This window comes from Camelus bactrianus, chromosome 5 (genome assembly GCF_048773025.1).
Source record: "Camelus bactrianus isolate YW-2024 breed Bactrian camel chromosome 5, ASM4877302v1, whole genome shotgun sequence".
NCBI lineage: Eukaryota > Metazoa > Chordata > Mammalia > Artiodactyla > Camelidae > Camelus > Camelus bactrianus.
This window is the reverse complement of record NC_133543.1, coordinates 23143799-23167823: the sequence shown is the minus strand read 5'-3', so window position 1 is coordinate 23167823 and position 24025 is coordinate 23143799. Positions and strand designations below refer to the sequence as shown.

The following is a 24025-nucleotide window of genomic DNA, read 5'->3' as shown; positions in this document are numbered from 1 at the left end:
TTGCCCATATTATTCATGGCTGGATACCCCGACCTGGAAGAATGCCTGAACGTGATTAACGTCAAAAATATTTGCTGAATGATTGAATGTGGTTTTCTGTACACTTGGAAGAAAGTGAATGGTCAGAGGTCAAAGTCATCTCTGTGACCATAAGCCAGTGATTCTCAGACTAGGTTTCCAGACCAGCAACCTCAGAATCCCCTGGGAGCTTGTTAGAGATGCAGGTCCTCCGGCTGCATCTCACACTCCCTGAATCCAGAACACTGGGGCTGGGGACCAACAGTCTGGTTTAACCCGCTCTCCAGGTGATTCAGATGAACTGAGGGAACCATTACTATGACTAAACAAATGTGCTATTCTCCCCAGGTGATACTTTAGCTCAGTGCTCTAGTCTCTTAAAAGGCCTTCAGCCTCGAACTGTGAGTGACATTGGCGCAACTTACCTCCTGGCACCTGTCTGCAGTCCTGTGCTAAGATTGCAGAGAGTTTGTATCTTGGCCTTTTCACAAAAAGCAAGGAGCTTGGCTTCCCCAGAGTTCCAGGACAACCTTGGGGGAATAATAGGAGATAAAATTAGAACAGAACTAGATTTTGAAGAGCATGGACTGCAGCCGGCTCAGGAGGCCATGATGCACGGTAGTGAGTGACGTGGCATTCTGTGAGCCAATATATGAGTGGAAGGAAATGTGAAAAGTGCGGTTTATTAATACAGTGGATCCATTAGTCAATTCCTGCTGTGTTTTGATGTGATACTGAGATTTAGAATAGTCCTTGAACTTTCTGTGGCCAAACTCTTCTACTTAAAGTTGCTGGTGGCCTCACTGAGGCTTTCCACTTATAAAAGGATCTGTCCGTGTCTCTCCATCAAAGCAAGAATCAAGGTTGAAATAAGGACCCTGATAACCATATCATTTATACTTTTATGGTGACTGATTTTTTTTTTGTTGATATGTAACTACACACAAATACACACATATATATAATCTCCTGCCTTGCTGACAAATAATGTTACTGACTTGCAGAACTTTAGGATACATTGATTTATTTTTCATTTTGACTTAAGGAAAAAAAAAACTAAACTTAAAATAAGTTATTTTTCCCATTTCAATGAATTCCTTATTTGACCAATATATACTTATCTCCCAAATTGCTATAAAAGCAGTATGTAAGAAAATTATACAGGCAGCTTAGAAATACAGTAATCACTTCTCTTTTTTACTTTAAACCAAGTATAACTTTTATGTCTTTTCCTCAAAGAAGATCTAGTTATCAGTAATAGCATCTTTGTCAAATGTAACAAAAATTAAAATATATTGTGTCTGGATTCATTCCATTTCTTGGAATCGAGTGCTGAATATGAAGCAGTTTCATTTCTGCCCTTGGCCTTGTTGAACTGGGTCAGGGAAATCAAAGCAAAACCGAAGTCAAACTTATAGAAAATATACAATTAGTCTGAGTTTGGAGGTTTATTCCTGACTTTGTTTTATGGCTTTGCAGATAGCCAGACCCCACTAAGTGCAGGGCTGGGGGAGTCACTCTGCCTCCAGCTTCCATTTTACCAGCATCAAGTCTACGTTGAGGGCAGTTAGCAGTGGGAAGGACATTCTCTGTTTCCACTTGGCCGGGGGGCAGTGGGAAATGTGCTGGATTGAGAGACTATCTTAAATCTGTCATTGTTTGACCCCAAAGAAATCATCTAACCATAATATGAGCCTTCATTTTCTAAATTGAAATAGTGACCATGACTCAAAAATGTTGTGAGAATTAAATGAGCTTGGATTCCAAAGTGCTTTGGAAAATGACTATAAACTATCAAGTAATCAATCAAGTAACGTAGAGACAAGTTGGCAGCTTAGTACTATATTTCCCAGTGAAATGTCCATTTAATTTCAAAAGAACCATATTTTGCACAGAATATTTATTCTGTTACTTACCATATAGGCTAAGCTGCTGTAACAAAGAGACTCCAAAATGTGTTTTACATATGATGGAAACGTTTCACATGAGAGGCCAAAGGGAAAGATTAGGATGGAGAGAAAGCTACTTTAAATCAGTCAGTTTTGCCCTTCTGTCTCTGGGCCCAAGGTTCTCACCATTCCCAGCCAGGCAAGCAGCATGTCTTTAGGTTGGAGACTCTTTGGATATTGCATGTACCATTTTTGCTTACATGTCATTGGCTTGAACTCAGTCATGTCCACACCTAACTTGCGGGGAAACAGAAATTCCAGCTCAGGAGCCAAGTGCTCAGCTGGAACAGGGGAGGAGTGGAAGCTATCTTTAAAAGAAATATACTGTGGGAGACAATTTAGTAGTCTCCGACAAATTGAGATGTATTGTACCATAATGTTCCACTAAGCTGTACTCATAGTTTCATTTGCATTAATTGCATTGCCTTGATACCAAATAGCAGGCAATAAAACTTTTCCATGGCCACATGTGCTATTTGTCTATATTCTGTCACTATTAATTCATATTAATGAAATTCGCAATTCGCGTATGTGACAAGAGATTAAGAGATGTTTTCGGCCTGTGGGGTTTACTGTTCATCACGCTATCAATTATCCCTCTATTTGACAACAAACTTTGGCTATGACTTTTTGCATTGCATTGAAATCTTTGGCAGCCTGTATAATTTACATAGCATAGATAAGCAAAGTAGCTCAGTCTTCCTCAGGATTATGAGATCAAAGAAACACACTGATTTTGCAAAATTGTCAATAGGTTATCTGTGAAATGCCATTCCTGGTTTGCACTAATAGAATAAAAATGAGTATACAGTAATTTTGGAAAACTGCCTGATGTCTCTATGACTATTATCACCTTTTCAATTAAAAAACAGTTCTGGAAGTCCAAACTGATAGCCTTATCATTTCAGGTTTTCTTGTCCTTAGACTGACTGCATCTAGCTAATTAATTTACCCATTCATTTATTTATCACACCTTTGGGGTATTCGAAGCCAAGTATTGGAGGATGCAAAGATGAAGTAAGACATGCTTTGAAGAGTTGGGGCCCATCCAGAGGGACCTATTTGGTAAACAGCCAGATAACATTGGACCTCAAGAGGGTGATCTAGCCTGTAGGTAAATATCTGGGAATCTCTGGATTTTGAGTGATTGTTGAAGCCCTAGTAACCTACTGGATTTTTCAATTGGAAGAGCGTCTATGATAGAATCTTACTCTTGATGCATAAAGGAATTAGAAGAAGAAGGAAGAAAAAAGACAAAGATCTCAGAGTGATAGAAGAAGACAGGAAACACTTTTTACAAAATACCAGGGAGAAAGAAAGTGTTAAATGTCTTCCTGCAGGAACTGTTCATGCAATAAAGATCACTCAATATCCTGAAATTCCACCTTACAGAGGCCACTGGTGGCTTTAACAGAGCAATTCTACTGAAGAATTTGCAGTAGAAGCAAGATTTGAGGAATAAATGGGAAAGAGGAATTAGAGATGGCTAATGAGAGATAATGGCAGTGACATCAATCTTTTAGAGCTGATTTTCCTGAATTGATTTCTTTGTGTTGTTTAACATTAACAAATATTTCACTGGAAGAATTTATGTCTACACAGATGCCAGTCAAGTATGAGGCACCTTTTGGTCTATTGCTGTGTAATTCCCATAGGGGATATGTTTTAGTTTTTTGCATTTATACATGTAGATATACCTCTGCATTAAGGTGACAAGATAGTTTTTGAGGGCAGCATCCCTTGTTATAGTAGTCATTTCCTAATTGGGGAAATCCCTGTAACTAGTGCTAGTGCTGTTGATTTCAACAGCTGGCCTCTAGCATGTGCTGCTTTGCCCATAGGTAAACTGGGAATCCTACATGAGTCATCACAAAACTGCTGACGGGATTTCCCAAGCTCTGGCATAAATTACGCTGATTATAACATGAAGATTATTTGGAGGGATCTGGAGCTCTGCAAGCTTTGATAGAGTATTATATTTTAAACTCTACTTGAAGTGAACGATACATCAGATCCTCCCATCATTAGAATTCATTCATAATGGGCTTTGCTCAGAACTGACCTAGATCAGGCAAAACGAGGTTCACGTTAAGTGGGCTTATACTACATAGACGTGCAACATTCAGTCTATCTATAAAGCTAATTGCTTTAAATGTCTCATACTAATTGCCCTGAAACACATGCATTAAAGACATGAAAGGCAAATTTCCTGAAATATATCTGCAAAATGATTCTAATTTGCGTAAGTTTTAGCCAAGGAACAGATGCTACACCTTTGTAAAAATTTTAAAACATATTATACAAATATGTCTTGGTGTAACTTGGTGTTCCTCCTCAGCCTTAACTTAGGTGAATCTCTTTTAGCAGAATGCTGACAAGGGCAAGTGAAAAAAACCAAGGGGTTTATTGTTTCAAACACCAGCTTAGCTTTAGAGTAATATAAAAGAAATTGTTTTATTGCAGTATTTTAGGTCTAGCTTTCTAAAATTTAATTATAATTAAACCTTTCTGGACATTTTCTGGGACTGTATTTTTCTAAATAATATTCATGACTTTTTTAGTTTGTATAGTGAGCATATAATATTTCAAAACTAGAAAGAGAAAAATATACAGAAGAAATTAATTTAGCCCACTATACTACTGTATATATGTGCTTTATTCTCTTTTAATTGATTATACATTATATATCTCAAAACTGTGATAAACAGGATTATGCAGTTTTACATCAGACTTATTTCACCTGTCATTATACTATTATCCATTTTACTATACATTCTTTAAATTTAAGGAATAGTATAATTCTTTAAATAGGTAAAGTGTGCTTTGTTTTAAGCATTCCTTTATTTTTGGAACCTAAGACATCCAGTTGTTTTATATTGCTAGAAATAATATTTTGAATATCCTTTTTTTTTTTCACTATTTACTCAGAATGATTTTTAGACATGGAACATCTGGAGCAAAGGTACATGTATGTTCCAATTTCCATGACATATTACTAAGTTACCTTCCCCAGCTGTTAAAGGTGTAGGCAAAACACAGCCTTGTACTTAAGCTTTTCTGATTAGCAAGTCAAGTATAGAACAGTAACTTTGTCTCTGTGTACAGAGAGAGTTTTGCATCCTCCTGTTTCCCCCGTTGTCTTCCATCTTCCTGTTTTCCTCTTTGTCTTCCTTCTCCCTCCGTCCACCACAAAGTTATGTAATGCGTACTCTATATCCTCCTTCTAGGATGTTTACGTTTAACTGTATAATCCTAATTACATTTTTAGAAATAAAAAAATCTGTTTAAATTATTTTGAATTTTCTTTTTGCATTGTGAATTCCATATTTTCATTTGCTGTTCAGTATAGAATATATGTGTACATTCACACATGCACATGCATACATATATACATATGCATCTTTGGTATAATTTTTTTACTCATCTCTGGGATATTTGTATATGTTTGCATATATACACAAACTTTTAAGAAAGTTTAAGATATGCACACATATTTTAAAAAATTATTGAGATGTATTTGACACTATTATGTTGGTTTCAGGTATACAAGATAATGATTTGATATCTGTATGCATTGTGAAATGACCACCACAATAAGTCTCAATACCATTTGTCACCATAGTAAGTTAACTTTAGAATTTACTCTCTTGGCAAATTTCAAGTAGGCTCTACAATATTAACTATAATCACCATGCTGTACAGTACATTTCCCCATCACTTGTTTATTTTGTAACTGGTAGTTTGTACCTTTTGACCCCCTTCACCAGTTTCACCTTCTACACAACCCCTTTCCCTTCTGGCAACCACATTCTGTTCTCTGTATCTATGATTTTGGTTTTGTTTTGCTTGGTTTTTTTTGTTGTTTGTTTTTTTTTTTTTAGATTCCACATATGTGAATCATATGGTATTTATCTTTTTCTGACTTATTTTGCTTAGCATAATTCCCTCAAGTTCCATCCATGCTGTCACAAATAGCAAGATTTCATTATTTTTATGGTTGAATAATATATTCCATTGTGCGTGTGTGTGTGTATATATGTATGTTATTTTATATATATGTATTGACATTTTAAATATAATGCACCTTGGTGTGGATCTCTTTAGGTTCATCTTATTTGGAACTCTCTGGGCTTCCTGGACCTGGATGTCTGTTTCCCTTTCCAGATTAGGGAGACTTTTCAGCCATTATTTCTTCAAATAAGTTCCGTCCCTTTCTCTCTTTCTTCTCCTGGGACCCCATAATGTGAATATTAGTCCTCTTAATGTTGTCTTATTGTTCCCTTCAGCTCTCTTCACTTTATTTTTTATTTGTATTATTTTATTTTAGCTGCTGGTTTGGATAGGTTCCATTACCCTGTCTTCCAGACAACTGATTCTTTCTTCTGCTTTATTTAGTCTGCTGTTGAATCCCTCTAGTGTATTTGTGTGTGTGTGTATTTATTGAGGTATAGTAGTTTATAATGTGTCAATTTCTGGTGTACAGCATAAATGCTTCAGTCATACATGAACATACATATATTCATTTTCATGTTCTTTTTCACCATAAGTTACTACAAGATATTGGATATAGTTCCCTGTGCTATACAGTATGAACTTGTTGTTTGTCTATTTTATATACATTAGTATCTGCAAACCTCAAACTCCCAGTTTATTCCTTCCCACTCATGTATTTTTTAGTTCAGTTATTGTATTCTCAGCTCTGAGACTTGTTTTGTACTTCCTTATAATTTCTCTCTGCTGAAGTTCTCACTGTGTTCATCCACTCTTCTCCTGCGTTCAGTGAGCATTTTTATGATCGTTAGTTTGCATTCTTTATCAATAGATTACTTTTCTCCATTTCATTAAGGTTTTTTCCTGAGGTTTTGCCTTGTCTTTTTCTTTTGGAGCACATTCCTGTTTCCTCATTTTGCCTGATTCTCTGTTTCTATGAATTAGGTGAAACAGCTGCCTCTTACAGTCTTACAGTAGTGGTCTTGTGTAGGTGATGGACCTTGTCATTCAGACTTGCCCCGGCTATTGGTTGTCTTTTGAACCTGTGTGATTTTTTTTTAAGCAGCCTGATTTACTCTTGATAGGTTCCATTGTTCTGAGGGTGTATCAAGACCTATCATTGTTCTGAGGGGAAGGATCTCATTTAGCACTTATTGTTAGGCTAATTGAAAGCCAGACCCTCAGGCAGCAGCTTTTGAAGTATGCAAATATACAGTCCAATGGATCACAGTCATAAACCCTGCTGGTCTCCAGACTAGGAGATCTGGAGGTGATTCCTGGGCAAAAGTTGCACAAATCAGGCCTTCGGACAAGTATATAAACTCCTTTCTGGGTGGTATCATTGCGCTGCATTGAAGCCAAGGAGTATACAAAGACAGTGTCTTGCATTCCCTGTAAATGACTCTCTACTCTGTAGATACAGATAGAGATGTAGATGGCAAACCTGAAGCCCGTCCCTCAGGTGCAATCTCCAGAAACAGCAAATAGTCCTTTTTCCACGAGAAGACTGGAGGTATGTTTCACTCTGCTGTCTGTGCTGTGTCCTGGGGTGGTAGCCTGCCAAGAACTGTCTTTCCAATTGTTACAGTCCCATGGAGCCCAGGAATGCAAGCCCCCTTGGCCACCAGGTCCAGGCAGTCGGGGGGCATCCCTTGTAAGGATTGCTCGAATCTCCTGGCACTAGAAGGGGAGCTGGAGTATGCAGGAGTGGGACACATCCCTTGGCTTCAGCATGGCATCAGGAAAAACCCTCGTCTCTGCGCCCCTGCCAGCTCCAGCAAGGGAGCGAGAGCGCGGTGACTGCTCACACTAGCTGGTCCCAGCCAGGGAGCTTAGCAAGGCAGTGGGAGGGTTCCGCATCTGCGCATGCCCGCCGCCGGTGCCAACAGGACAGAGGGAGGGAGCAAAAATGGCGTTTGCCAGCACCTCCATCTCCAGACACGTTCCCAACTATGCTCCTCCAGCAGATGCTTGAAGATTAGAAAATGAATCTCCTTCACGTATAGCCCAGGCACTTTTCAAACTGCTGCTTTTGCACTGGGTTCCAGGGTGAGTGAGACCTCATGCAAGTCTTTTAAAAGGAGGATCCGGTTCCCTTTGGGTCCCTTGGACTTAGACCCCGTTGGTTTTCTAAGTCAGACATTTTGGGGGCTCGTCTCTCTGTTTTATGTTGCAAGGGCTGGAGTGGCTGGTATCACACACAAACCCCTTGAACTTCAGGGAGAAGCTCTGGATTTGTGAGTCAGTCGCTGCATCGGGGTAGAATTTTTGGTCAGACCCTGTCTCTGCCGCTCCTTCCCATCTCATTTATTATTTGTTGTGGTCCTATAATTATTTATTGTGGAGGACTATCTCAGCTTGTTCTCAGTTTTTTCAAAGGGAATTAACTGTTCCACATGTAGCTGTAGATTTGGTATGTCCATGCGGCAAGGTGAGTTCAGAATCTTCCGAAGCTGCAGTCTTAGACTAACCCCTCCCCCACCCCGCCATTCACAGGTGTTTTTAATTAAGGTAGGTGCTGGAATTTTCTGAATTCATCTGCGCCTGAGAATATCGTTCTGTTGCTTTGTTATATAGCAGCCACTTTGGTGGCGATATTTATGGATTAAGACTCAAAAGCTTGACTATGTGTCTTATTTCAATGTTCATTCTGGGGCCAGAAACTATGCAGCCAGCTTTTTAAAAAAATCCTTGGTGGGAAACGCGTTTGTCTGGATGTTCGCAGTCTCCCCACTGCTCACCTCTGCCCACCCTCCCCCATACTATTTTTATTCAGCTCTTACTCAGGTGGATGTGTGGATAATTTTCCATAAACTCTACTTGGAATGTGAGGAACCTTTTTGATATGCAAAATCCAATTTTTTCTATATTCTATTCTAAAATATTTCTTTAATTATCCTTTTCGTCATTGTTTACATTCCAAATCTCGTCAAATACTCAAAAGCTATAATTGTTAGACAAACCTACATTTTCTGACCTCCTATACCTCATGTCTCTATTCATGTTCATTTTCATCCTTTAATTTAGATTGTTTGTCCTTCACAGGACTGTGTATGTGTTTTTACCGTCAATTCTACTATTATATCTAAAGTGGGTTTGTCACAAGGAAAATGAGTAGAATACAATGTTCATCAAATAATAACTGTACTTTGAATGAAGTCTTTGCACTGAGTAACATGGGAGGTACGTGCTGGGCAAAGCAAGCCTGGGAAACTGACATTTTTCATAGATAATGCTACAGACGTGAACACTGACACCAAGGACAATGGGGATATGGGTGTTTGTTTTTCTTCAAGGTTGTAGCAGTTTTCATCTTCACTACCTGTGTATGTACAGTAATTGATTCATACCATAGCAATGGGAGAAGGCTTAGTAAGTACAGTCAGGCCTCTGTCCATGGCTTCCACATCTGTGGGTACAGAGGGCTGACTCTGAAGGACTTGAGAGCTTCCTTGGATTCTGGTATCTGCAGGGGATCCTGGAACCAATCCCCTGTGGATACTGAGGGTGCCTGTATTTAAGTACTTGTCTTGGAAAGTGATTTATTTCCAGATGAGATACTGAGAAGTAGACTTCATTTGTGTGACTACTTAGTGTCAATACACCATGATCCATTACTCACTCTTCTCCAAAGTACCATTTCATGGTGTGGAGAGTCATCCCATAATAAAAATAGCAATGTAAAGACCAGTAAGTTTCCATTTTGCTGTTCCAGTTTATATTCCCTTGATGTTCTTAGCTCACCCAGCACCTTTTTCATTTCATTTTATTGTTTTCAACTCATCATGTTTTTAATTTAATTCTTTTTATCTGAGTATCTTTTTTTTTTTTGAAGCTTTCTGCACATATTATGGAGAGACATGCCTTCCTGGATACTACCAAACATGTGAAGTTTTTTTTTTTTAATGCTTTCTTGATCATTTTCAGACTGATACCTTCTCCAGTGATTGCAGGTGATGCTTTCTTCCCCTGGTCTTCTAGGACTTCTTAGGTTCTGTGTTGTATGTTTTCAGTTTACTCATTCTGGAATGATCCATGCAGAACCTGGGACCACCAACAGACAGTCTAGATTCCAGTTTCTGTCAGTCTGCATTTTTGAAGACTTTTCTCCAAGGTCTCCCAATATCTAATGTCTTTCAGGCAATTTGGGGAGCAATGTTATACTGGGGTAGAATTCTGCCTTTCTTTCTGCCTGTGCCTTTGATGCTTTGGAATATTGGAGTCCACATTAAGGACATCCTTTGGGTATGCACTTTGTACCTAAGCTCTCGCTGTTGACACAGTCACTCCAACATTGGACTTGCTGTGACTATAGTTCCAGGGTAGACCACTGCCAGCCCCACTGCTCTCACCCTCCATTGTTTCCTTGGAGTTAATTTCCAAATAGGTAAGTGATTCCCAGTAGAATAATCCTATTTTGTTCTTAGAGAATAGTAGGGATTTATTGTTAGTTAACTAATATCCCCAATTCAGGGGCCAAAAATGATAAATGTATGAGGGTACTGCCTAAATTCTTAGGGTAGGGTACAGACAGTACCCCAAACATGCAAGTAACATAAATTGAATGTTAGAAGTGAGCATGCTATGGAGAAAAATAAAGCTGGAAATAAATATGGGGGGAAAAAGAAATATGGAGAAGTCATAATCCCAGTTTCTCAATGTCGTGTAGTTTAAGACTTCTTATAATAGTTATTTTTATGGAAAATTGGTTAAAGCTATGTAATGCTAGAATCTTCCAGTATTGTTATGTGAAATAGCTTTTATACCACAGTCCAGTGATACCTACTTGTAATGATTGAAAATCCGTATTACTATTAGTCTCTAACTACCTATTCTAATATTCAGCAATTTAATTGAGGAAGCATACACTTAAAAATCTTGAAGTTGAGTCAGAGAAAGGAAAATGGGTATAGCTTTCATCTTGCAGAGAGGTATCCCTTTTGACAAGAGGTTTGATCCTATGGAAGAGGCTCTGCTCCCTGCTTGGCATGTGGTGCCTGCTTACACTGTTTTATTGAATCCTTACAGCACCTCTGTAAATGATTATTTACCTGTCTGAAGATGAAGGAAATGAGGCTTAGCGAGTTAAATAACTTGCCAGAGGGGACATAGCTAGTAAGATCTGAATCTAAATCTCTTTGATCCAAAAATCATATTTGTAATCACACCTTTCAGCTTCCACCTCTGACTTGAGCTAAGGAGAATGAACACAGTAACAAATCTCTTGGTCTTAATCTAAACTGTGTTCCAGAGCTGGCACCTGATTTGGCCCCTACCTACCTCTTCAATTTCATTTTGGACTACACACCCCAGGCTCTGCTCCAGGCCCCGCTAGCTTCTTTTCTGTTTCTTAAATACCACATCTCGGGGCCTTTGCATATGCTGTTTCCTTTGCCTGCGGCATTCCCCCACCTCCCTCCCTCCCAGTGTCTGAGTGCCTCCTCCTCTTCCAGGTCCTAGCTCACATATCATTTGCTCAGAGTCCTCTTCCAGCCATGTTGTGTGAAGGAGGTGTGCTCCCCATTTAAAGTCCTTCCTGTCACCTGTTCTAGCATGTAACCAGTCTGAAATTGATCTGCTGGCTTATTTGTTACCACTCTCTCTACAGAATATAAACTCTTTGAGGGCAGGAGCTTCCTCCCTCTTAGTTATTACTGTATCTACTGAAGTTAGAACAGCACTTGGCATATAACAGATGTTGCAAAAAATTGAATGGAGAATGGATGAGTGACTTTGAAGTTTATCTGTTTGTTTCTACTAAGGAACACCATGTTTAAAATTTTTTTCAATTGAATTTATATTCATTCAGTTTTTATTCCATTCTATTTCAATTGCATTTGAAAATATTTTTGATAATTTTGAATGTTCTAAATCATGTTTAAACCTTGATAAGTATTCTTAACATAACCACAAACCATTGCTACTTCCTGCAGAAACAGATTCCCGCTTTGGTTGTGATGGCCCAATGATCTTGTTGAAATAACTAAAATGAATATGAATATTAATAAGGATAAAACTCATTAATTTTCTGCGATAGAATTATAGTGTTATAAAATTAGAACAGTTTTAGCTAGGTGAGGACTTGGGACACTCTCCAGTCTAACTGGAATATTGTGGAGAGATAAGAAGGCTTCTCCAAGGAAACACAGGTGGATCCAGGCCCAGAAACTTGGAACAGGATCCTTTCCATTATATTAGGTCAACTCTTCCTGTGTTTCTTCCACTCCTTCCCTTCCATTATAGTAAATATTTTATAGGAGCAACAGATTGTATGTATCATTTCATCAAAATAAATCTGTTTTTCAGAAAGGAAAGTTCCTAGTTTATCTCAAATCCATAAAAAATGAAACAGTAACTTTCATGGGTGCCTTGACACTGAAATCATTGGACATCCTTCCATCTAAGGCAGTTGTAATGTAGACACAGGGGCCTGCTGGCTAGATCTTTAATTAGAAAGGGAAAGAAGTGTCAGGTTCAGAATGAAATAAATCATACACAAAATTTTACACATCATATTTTTCTACATAGTTAGCAATTGAAACTAATGTAGATGAACCTCATATTCAGGAATCCCAAATTTTAAAAAATCAGATTTAATAACCGCTGGATTTTTGTGAACAATTCTCAGGCAACAAAGGAGTCCCTAAATTTTCAGAAATATTTCTTGAAAATACAGCTTGATTTACAAAAATTTACCCACATTTCTAAACAAGGTAAACTTCGTCTTTATATCTTCTTAGACTAAGCCAAAGATTTATTTTCTATGAGTCCAAAAAAAAAAAAAAGGAAAACCAAAACCAAATTACATTGTTTTGTTCATTTAAGGAGATGAAGGAAAACGGGCCTGTGCTTCATCGAAACGTATTGGTTTGCCCAGTGAATGAGGCCAGTGACTATATGGAGCTTCTGTATGATTGAAAAACTGTGTTTTTGCTAGGAAGTGATTTGTGTAAAATCAGTAGGATCAAGACCTGTGTTGTCTGCTTCATTGTCACTCTTCTAAGGTCAGCAGCAAAAGTGAGATTGGCTTCCGTATTTTCCCCCTTACTTTTATACAGCAGAACAGAGCACAATGGAGATGACTATGAAATTAGCTTTTTTCTGTGAACAAGAGGATTTTTTGAGATTTGCCAATATTAACTACTATATATAAAACAGATAAACAAGTTCATGCTGTATAGCACAGGGATCTGTGTTCAGTATCTTGTAGTAACTTACGGTGAAAAGGAATATGAAATTGAATATGTGTATGTTCCTGCATGACTGACACATTGTGCTGTACACTAGAAACAGACACATTGTAAACTGACTATACCTCAATAAAAATATATTTTTTTAAAAAAGAGTATTTTTATGCTGACTTGCTGAGAACTCCAGTTCCCTTCAGTTCTTTGTTCATAGCATGATCACAGATTACAGGGAAAATATTATTCATCCCCAAATGACCATGCCTGTAAGTCAAAGAAGCATGTACTGCTAAAACTGGGAGAGGCCAAGGGATGATCTTGTCCAAAATCTTCTTCTGGAGATGAAGACAGTCTGGGAGTCCTGGTGACGAGTGTAACGGGCTTTGCTTTGTCTTCGTGTGTGTGTGTCTGCAGGAATACATGGACTCCAATAAATACATCGAACACCTGCTGGCTCAGCTTGAGGAGCAGCACCGAAGTCTCTGGAGGTGAGTTAAATCACGTCCTTGACTTACAGCAGCATCTTGAGCTTTGATCTCGATCCTGGAAGCATGGAGTTGGCAAATGGTCCCTTCTTCCACTTGGTGCCAAAAGCACCTGTGGGGACAAAAACCATCCGAGGTGACCTAGACAACTCCGCTCCTTTAATTAAAGTACAGCAGCGGTGCCAAACGCTGTCGTTGAGTGAAGGACCTGCGCAGAGCTGGGAGGATGGTGGAAATGGTAACACGTGTCAAGGTCAAAGAATTAGTGTGTCTAAGGCCACACAGCCAACTTATATGGCAGAAACTAGAACCCAAATTCTCTGACCCTGGCCTGCTTCAGTATTATTTAAGTTCTTCTGTATTTAAAAGGTTGAGTACTTCTGCTTAAACTTTCAGCTTCTCTTCATAGTAAAGGAGAATACATATTTCAAGAAAGCTGTTTGTACGTCTCCCGTGTTTAGTTTTTTTCTTCTACGTGGTGGGTCGTGATTCTAGGCAAGGAAGGTATGTGCGAACATTTGTACAGGTAAATTGGAAAAAGAGGCGAGTAGCGCTGAAGTCATAGTCGCACGTTAGTTATTCCCTGGGGCCTCTTGGGAACTGAGATTGTTGTGATATTATCTGGATCTTTGGGGTCCATGTGGTCAGTGTCTTCGTAGGTGCTAGTATAGATGCTCAGTTCCTTTTACTAAGTTCCTATGGCTCTTGTTATCTGGAATAAACATGCTGGTGCTTAATTACATGACACCTCATGTTGTACCAGAAGTATTTAATAGAATTAGCTTTGTCTCCCGAGGGTCAGTAATCCCCCAATGTCCTTTATTTCTTATCTTCTCGTGGCATGGAAGAGTGCTCTCTCTGTACGCAGAGATATTAGGCAGGTAAGTATAAGCCCTCCCTGTGGCTTTCTTGTCCGACTGCATCCGAATCCATCACCCTCCGTCTCTGTACCAGATGATGCTGCCTCTTTTACATGCGCCCTCATAACAAGTCCTAATAACCTTGAAGTTCGTCGTCCCTGAGGAATTCTAGTTCTCGGGTAAAGTGCCTGATACTTTCATTTGTTCTCCTCTTATGTTAGTTTTCCTGCTAGGAAACAGATCTGTGGTTATAGTAATAGGTGATACTCTATTTCTCTACACAGTAAAAACTGCTGGTAGGGTACCGCAAAAAGGTACAATTTTTAAGTCTGCTGGTCACTAACAGACATATCAGTTACCTTTATATAACTTGATACTATATTTGTTAGATTTGTTTTTATAGAGCTGTAACCTGCGGTTGATACAGTTTTCTTTTGTGAACCAGTGTACTATATTAATAAAACTAACAACGGTGTATTTATGGCTATATGCCTTTTAAATTGTACTTTCCATAGATCTACTACAAAGTACATTTAAGAAGTTACTTAACTGAATTATAATATTTTCTTTAAACTATTTGTATAGAATATTTTCCCCTACCTTTCAAAAGAAAAATACACAAATGACAAATACCATCTGATGAAAGAAATTTGAGTTTAATTTATTCGGTGTGTCTTATACACATCGTTGAAGAGGAGTAATGGTTTCATAGGTTTTTGAACCAAAAATCCTGCATGGAAAAGGATATTTTCCTGCTTTCTGAAGGTAGTTAATAAAAACCTTTGGTTTTCTCCAATACGATTAAATTAAAATCTCATTTCAGGTGCAGGCTTAACCTAACATAAAGTGAGAGCTCAGACTTTTGTGTGCAATCACTTCCATTTTCCCTCAGAAATAGAATTATTGCTGGTGAAGAAGCAAAGCCTTATATATAGTGTCAGAGGATCTAATAAAAAAAAGCTTCATTTGAATAACAATAAAGGGCAATAATGACATTTGAATAGTCAGGAAAACTACCAGTGAGAAAATGGGAAATGGTAGTATTGAAAAGAAAATGAAAACCAATAATAGCAGGTTTATACACTATTTATTTAATCATGAAATTATGCTTGATTATATTTTGCAAGCAGATCTTGACTGACTTAATGTGATAGGCTTTCTGATGGTTATTACAATATCACAACTGGGGCTGTAGCGAAATGGATTTTCGTGAACGATTTGTGAGTGACAGTGAGGTGTGGGAAATTTTTTCAGGCTATGATTGAATTTTGAAAATGCTTTCTTGAGTTAGGATAGACTCTATGCTGTGCCATGGATCATGGGAATGGCATGTCCTGTCCATCAGCACAACTAAGGTGTCCGAAGTGAAACAAACGTTCCCATAACTCAGGGCACACTTCTTCTGATTTTTAGTATGCCTTTAATTGGTAGCTGTTACAACTTTCAAGGAATACGTTACTTGCCATTGCTGCTGATACTAACTGATGGCTTTCTATTTATACTTAACCTATAACTGAAAAGAAAAGATAAATTCTGAATATTTAGATCCTCCAACAATAATTGTAGTCCAGCATTGATTTTTGGCCACAATCTTTGAGGACTGATCAAAAGTGTGGTAGACACATATCTTACTATTACTGCCTCTTGCTTGGTGATAAAAGAATTAGACAAATGGTACAAGATTGGGTTCAAGAATTAAAAGTCTTATTTTCGTGGAGGAATCTCCTGGGCTTTAATAGGTTTCAGTCATTTCTTATAGCATAACCATCTGCTGTGACACAAATACATTGTTTTAATCATACTCTCAAGATAACTGGTTATTTTGGGATCCTGTTTAGTATTCTACTGAAATAGACTTATAATGTATCTCTGGGTTTTCAAATTGCAAAGGAATTTGTGGAGTTCAAATATAACTGTCTAGCAGTGAGCATTTAGCTCAACTGTCTTGTGATACCAGCAGAAGAAAATTTCTGTGAATTCATCTGAAGAAGAGGGTGGAGACAGAATCTCAAACCTAGTCTAAGACTTGAGTCCAAGTCTGAGTGGGTTTAATTGGCTCTGCGTCTCCCTGCCTGAAGAGGAAAAATAAACACACACAGTGACAGCTTGTTTACTAGTTTATGTTAAAATGTGATCATAAATTTCTGTACATTTATTTGTTTTAATGAGGAAAGTTAAGATTAGGGAAAAAAAGGCTCTTTTGCACTTAATGATTTTATATCATCTGTTACTATTTCTGATTTGGCTAAATATATCTGTGATTGACAGGAAAGAGTGTAAGAAACCAACTGCTGAGAATGTCTTTCTACTAATATTTTACAGAAATCTTTAACAATTTGCAGCCTCAAATTAAGAGTCGCGAACAAACAACAACAGTTGGAAAAAAGAAGTTGAATTCATGAATATTTATGGAATTAATTAGTCTTTCATGTCACATATGTGAAATTATGTATGAAAAATGCAAACAGCATGACACTATAGAAATGGAGATAAGACTGGGGTGGAGGTTTTGGAGACAGACTCTTGTCCTGGCCTGTCCACACTGGCTTTGGGGAACATCTCTGAGACTGAAGTTCCTTATTTATAAAAGGAAGGACTCAGTATGACCAGTATTTAAGATAACTGAGCACTGAGATTATATGAAGCATATAATATCTAAAATAGCATTACTTATACATAATGGGTACAGATACGTACAATTTTTTTCCTCTAATACTTACACAGTTTGATCATTATGTCATATTTAATACACGCCATAGGAACTGTCAAAGACCATCAGTAGAAATGACTAGTATAACAGATACCTAACAGCTTGCCAGTGACTGAACCTGAAAATGTCAGTGTGTTCACTTCAGATTTTCATAGCTCGAATTAAAGACAGTGTTGTCAGTAGTCCGGAATTGAATGAAGGATAAGGAGGTTTGCATGGCCAAAATGAAATGACAGGGTCTTGTGAGTGCAGCGGGCCAATTGCCAGCCTGCAGATGCCAGACCCAGGTGTCATGTGAACAAGCAGTGTTGAGGCTAGGGTCTCTCAGTCACGGCACTAGTGACATCTGTGGCCAGGTTATTCTTTATCACGTTGTCCTGTGCGTTCTAAGATGTCAAGCATCATCTCTAACCTATGCCCCCTGCAGGTCAGTACCATCCCCTCATGTGACAACCAAAAGTGTCTGCAGATATTTTCCAAATGCTTCCTAGGGTCCATCACCCTCCCCTCTCCCTGGTGCTCTCAACATCATCTACATAAGCATTTTTAAAGCATATTCCAAGGAACACTATGTTATAGATGTTTTAAGAAAAGTAAGCGTATTCTGTGGTCAGATTTGAGGTTTACTGGGTCAAGTCAAGTGTTAAGATTTTGTTTTAATGGTAGAAATACTCAGAGCTATTTATATTGCTAATACATGCTATGCATATCAAATATAGAATATAAAGTATAATTTTAACTCCTTTTAAAAAATCCCCAAATCTGATCTTTCTTGGAGCATCTGCTCTGACTAAGGTTTGAAGGAGCATATTTTGGGAAATGGTGATCTATCTAGTTAGAAAACCAAATACAGACAAATAAAGCTTGTACCGTTCTTCATCCTTCTCCCCTTACTTCATTGGTACTGGGATGGGTGACCTGGAGAAAGAGCAGCAAGTAGCCTGAGGACTCTGGGTTGTTGGTAAAAGGGGAAAATAGATCTGTGGGAAAGCCAGTCCCAAGTTTATCACCATTTTCCTGAGGGGCAGCCCAAGCCTCAGTACCAAATTCCAAGAATCTGGAGAAGTGTTAATTACATTTGCCCTGGTAAAGCATAGAACTCTGCTTCCTCAGTGGGATAAATGATGGTTTCCTACATTACCAAGGGGAGTAAAACACTCAATTGAGAAGCATGTATAGATCTTTGGGGACAATAAGAATCCCTAAAGCCAATCTCTTCCAACAATGAAATGATGGTTTTAATGTATCCAAAATTATTTAAAATAGACCTGTGCATTCTGGCTTATTTAGGATTCTTTTTATTTTATTTTATTTATTTTATTTTTTACTGAAGTGTAGTTGGTTTACAATGCCAGTTTTAGGTGTACAGCAAAGTGATTCATTTTTATACACACACACACACACACACACAGTGTGTATATACACACACACATTTTCAGATTCTCTTCCATATAGACTATTAACAAGAAATTGAATATAGTTTCCTATGCTATACAGTAGGTCCTTGTTTATCTATTTTAAATATAATGGTATATCTGTTCATCCCATACTCCTAATTCATCCCTCCCCACCCTTCCCCCTTGGCAACTGCAGTTTGTTTTCTATGTCTGTGAGTCTATTTCTGGCCTGTAAACAAAATTTATATATTTTTTTAGATTCCACATATAAGTGACATCATATGATATTTATCTTTTTCTGTCTGACTTACCTCACTTAATATAATCTCTAGGTCCATCCATGTTGCTGCAAAAGGCATTATTTCATTCTTTTTATGGCCAAGTAGTATTCCATTGTGTATATATACCACATTTTCTTTATCTAATCATCTATCGATGGACATTTAGTTGCTTCCATGTCTTGGCTATTGTAAATAGTGCTGCTGTGAACATTGGGGTTCGTGTTATCTTTTCAAATTTGAGTTTTCCCTGGATATATATATATCCAAGAGTGGGATTGCTGGATCATATGGTTAGTGTATTTTTAGTTTTTAAAGGAACCTCCATACTGTCCTCCATAGTGGCTGTACCAATTTACATTTTATTTGGGATTCTTAATCTAAGCAAAGAGATAGAAAAAAAAATGAACAGAAACTTTGTTTTCATTTCCCATCATGATTTGAAATGCTGCTTATCTAAGTTGAGTGAACGCTGAGATAAAATGATCCATACTCCCAATACTCATTCATGTTCTCCTTAATTTTGATATATTTATACATTTTGGGGTGGAGGTAATTGGCACCAGTGCCTAAAGTTCACTTCAGCAGAAATCTCAGTTTCTGTAAAATGTGAGTGATATTAAAACTGCTTTCTGAGAGGCTCCATGCTATCATTCTGCCTCTGGGAAAAGAAAATGCTTTGCTCAATGTTATCTAGAAATTATCTTGTAGTTGTTAATAGAGTTAAGAAACCAAAGCACATATGGCCTGAGAAAAGTCAAGCCCAGGGCCTCTCAGAGATTTACCGTCTATGTATCTTGGTTCTTAGAATCGAATTATGCAGGCATCTTAAGAATTAGCACGTCTCTATCCTCCTGGGGTTAATTTATGTAGACTAAGGAGATGCCAAGTATTAAACAGGTTGCTTTGCTATAATCATACACTTCCACTGGGAGATCTTAATTGGCAACAAGGAAAATTGCTCTGCATGAATTCTTAGTGGTGGACACCAAATAAAATAAGAACAGTGATTTGTTTTTTAAATCCCTTCAAGAGAAAAAGAGGCAATCTCTGGGGGATAAAATGTGTAGCAAACAAAGAGCTCAGCGCACTATAAGAGCAATAAAAGCAAAACCTCATGCTATGCCGACTGAATAACAGCACATGGTTTCCCATCTCTGCATCCCGGTCTCACTCTGCTGAGGTCAAAGGAGACCAGGGCTAGCCAGCTTTACATGATCTCCCCCTCCTCTCCAACCCTTGGGCTGGATTTCTGAATCATCACCGCATTCTCGGGCAAGTACAGCACAAGGGCCACCCTGGAAACCCATCAATGTCATTTCTCAATTACCCACCAGGGGTTGTTCCCGAGATGCAGACAGTCCCAGACCCCTGCCAAGATAAGAGTATTGCCTCTAAGTCATGCCCTCTCCCTAGCACAAGGGAGAATAAATCAGGGCTCTGGAAATTGGGTACTGCCACATGCTTCAGCGGTTATGTCATCCCTGGTCGCTGGTGGGGAAGGCTGCGGGCTGAGCTGTATCCCCAAGGATTCTTATTATAGACTGATGGTGCTGCTTTAGAGGAACAAGGGAGCATTTAGGCTTCTTCTCATAGCTCTGAAGCCCTGGTTAAGTAACATCTTTATCCCTAAGGTGACTTTTCTTCAGTAACAGAAGGGGCTAATAGAACTAAATCCAAAAGGTATCTGGATTGGCTAAACTGGAAGATCACTCAAGTTCATCTTTGATCTTTTACTTTAGGATTAATAAACATTATAGTCCATTTAGGTGACCTGTGTGTGATCTACATGTTTATCTACTTACAAAAGTTGCCTAGTATTTGAACCCAGGTCATCGGGGGGCAAGGAGACGCCAAAAATGGCAGAGTGAAACTCTACACCAACTTCATATATATATCGTTCTAGTACCCCGCCTCCGCTCTTCAATTCTGGGGAGAGATGTTGGAGCCTCTGTGAAAAGAGGAAATACACACTGCATTTTTGCCCCCTCGGAGGCTTTAACTGTGATACATTGTGTGCTTTTGTATTACAAATTAGATTCATAAATAATCCGGCAAAGAGACGAGGATGGAAAGTTTCTCTGGAATTTATATATATATATATATATAAAAATACATAAATATGATTTCCTGGCCCACTCTTTAAACTAAAGGTCCGTGCTAATCCATCAGAGAATATATATGTAGGTCCCAACCTAATAAATGTATAAAGTAGACTATTTAAAACCTTATGGGTTTTATCTTTTCCTCTTCACTACAAATCGTGTTTGAAAGAAAAGTTCACATACACTTATCAAGACTATCCCACCAGGGCTAGGTGGAGGAACCTATAATACACATTTCAAGAGACGTCCTTCAAGAGTCCAACGTTTTCCCCAGGAGCTGGTGATTTGATCCAAGTCCTGAGTAGGACCAGATCTGGGGGAGTAAGAGCAGATGAAGAATTGGTTATTGACTAGATTGGAACTGAACTGCCTTTAAGACTTTTGAGTATAACTATATGTGAGATGATTAGAAATTCAGGTCTCGAGCTCTTTATAGTTAATAAATAAACCACAGTATAGATAGGAGCATTAACCTACAAACATGAAACTGCCCTCTGTTGTACCTGGGGAAACATCCCCACATTAAAGATGGATTTATTGCAGCTCTGGGAAAGTGGAGTTGAGCAGTGTTGTACAAGTAGGTCCGTAGATGATCTGGAAATAATTCTACTACTAGTTTAAATAGGTTTGCATTCTTTAAGAAACATTCTGAAAGTGCCAAAAAATATTTCAGTGTCAGTAGAATTTGGGGGTTACCCAAAGAAATTTACCACTATTTAATCTAAAAACATAAGGGCTTAAAACCCATTTGTTATTTTTAGATCCGTGCTTATCTTAATATGACAGCCAGGAACCAAATGTGATTTATTTATCCGGAATTAAAATAAAGAGCCTCGAGCAAAAGGCGTTTTGTAGATTTATTGGGGGTAATAAAGATCACAAATATTCCCCACTAAGTTGAAAGAAGTAAAACTCCAGCAGGCAACAATATAAATGACCTGCTCGACACAAACGCATGTGTTGAAGTTTAAGTGCACCCACGGTAAGGAATGACAGAGTGCCTTTTTTTTTTTTCCTGGAAGGAGGGATGAAATGGGTAATATACCATTGCTTTCTATTTAATTTTAATTTTAATGGAAAAAAATTGCTAACTTGTTAGTGCAGAAGCATACTTGAGATTTTTTTTTTCCCTAAGGGATGGATTGTTAGGTTATAACTCTACATCTCTCTCTATATGGGTAACTCTGGAGTTTAAAGGCATAAATTTATTTATTTATTTTGGTTACTCCCTCCCCCCATTCTTTTTGCGCCTTCTGTATTCAGAGGCTGGGGAGAGAGTTTTAGTACCCCATCTCCACTCTTCAATTCTGGGGAGAGATGTTGGAGCCTCTGTGAAAAGAGGAAATAAACACTGCATTTAAACCCTCAGAGGCTTTAACTATGGTACATTGTGTGCTTTTGTATTACAAAATCAGACTCATAAATAATCCAGTGTAAGAGCTGAGGTTGGAAAGTTCCCTGGAATCAAAGAATCAATTGGGAATAGGGTAACATTGTAAAGTAGTTGATAGAAGCACCCTCTGGATATCTCAAGGCAGAGACAACTTCTAAGAATGCATGTCTGTTGCAGGGTTGGTTAAGGGTGGCAGCTTTTGGCTGGCTGCATGGCCTCATGAGGTTGCTTCATGAGAACCTAGCTTCCTTGCTGCTCGCTCCTTGATTAAGTGTCGTATATGAACTCTCTTATGGAGATCAGCCTAGATTTTCACCAAATGTAAGTCGGCCTGAGAGGAAGTTAAAGCCACTCCACTCTCAACTATGCACTGCTACATCAGCCAGATTTTACTACTATGGGGCATCTCTCACTTAGTGATGTTGTTTCTTGCTCCAACCGTACCACCCCACCCCCATTCATGAGGATGACACTTCACCAAAATACTCCAAACATGTTAACAGTGGCTCTGTCCCTGTCCTCAGTGACCTTTATACCAGTTCCAGCTGTGAAGCTCTCAGTCACATACTGTCTTATTTTGTCACGAGAGGAGGTCTTACTCTCTAACGTCTTTGACTTGTAGAACCAGGTTTTCCTGGACCTCACCTCTCTCTCATAGTGTTTCACAAAAGATAGACAGCTTCAAACATTTCACTGACCTTGAAAGCAGAGAGACAACTGGAAGTATGTTTTAGTCATCTTTGTACCTAACTGACTTAGCATATTATACTCAAAACACTGTCCTGAAGCTGCTGAAGGAATTGATGATGATTTAAGAAGAATAATTACTAAGAGCTCAGGTGTTTTGTGGGGATGAGGCCGCCTTTATTGGTAAGCCCAGGCAAGAAAAAGATCAAGCAAGGAGAGCAAAAAGTCCTTTGTCTCAGGGGTGTGCAAATACTAAAGGAGATACGCAATTTCAAGAGAGTTACTCTTAGAAAGTTAAAGATGGGGACACATAATGAAGATGTGAATGTATCGTTAGGGATGTGTTAAGCTAGGAAGAATGCTTATTTCACCAGACTTTTATTTTATGCTTCTTTCAAAATTCAGTCTGAACGTAAGAAGTTCTGAGCCATGTCATGTCTGCATGATGGCTCACTGCACATCATAGGAGGAGCTCCAACCAATAATAATAATCAAATGTGTATTTCTGCCCCCAGTTTTACTCCGATTGTCTACCAATACTATCTGGGCTGCAAACAACCTTATCAATAGAAGGAATGAAAGAATATCTCGTAATTTTGAAAAAAAGGATTAAGAGACTATGAGAGGTTAAAACATTAATGATAAAAATCACACCCTAACATATATTATTTTTTTACCTTGGATAAAGTGAGAGAAAAATCATCGACCCATAGATCAAGTTACTTTTTTTTTTTAACATTTTTATTGATTTATAATCATTTTACAATGTTGTGTCAAATTCCAGTGTAGAGCACAATTTTTCAGTTATACATGAACATATATATATATATATATATTCACTGTCACATTTTTTTCTCTGTGAGCTACCATAAGATCTTGTATATATTTCCCTGTGCTATACAGTATAATCTTGTTTATCTGTTCTACATTTTGAAATCCCAGTCTGTCCCTTCCCACCCCCCACCC

General features: G+C 38.3%; 1 protein-coding gene across 8 annotated transcripts in view; it reads left to right on the top strand.

Annotated features, from left to right (window-relative positions):
• Positions 1-24025, top strand: part of NCKAP5 (NCK associated protein 5) — a 918990-nt gene that overhangs the window by 317590 nt on the left and 577375 nt on the right. For all 8 annotated transcript variants that reach the window (XR_012506967.1, XM_045508840.2, XM_045508844.2 and 5 more), the window contains one exon: positions 13559-13632. Coding sequence is in view for 7 of the 8 variants with exons in the window: in XM_045508840.2 (XP_045364796.2) it covers positions 13559-13632 (74 nt within the window). In the remaining variant the exon portion in view is untranslated. The remainder of the gene's footprint in view (positions 1-13558; positions 13633-24025) is intronic.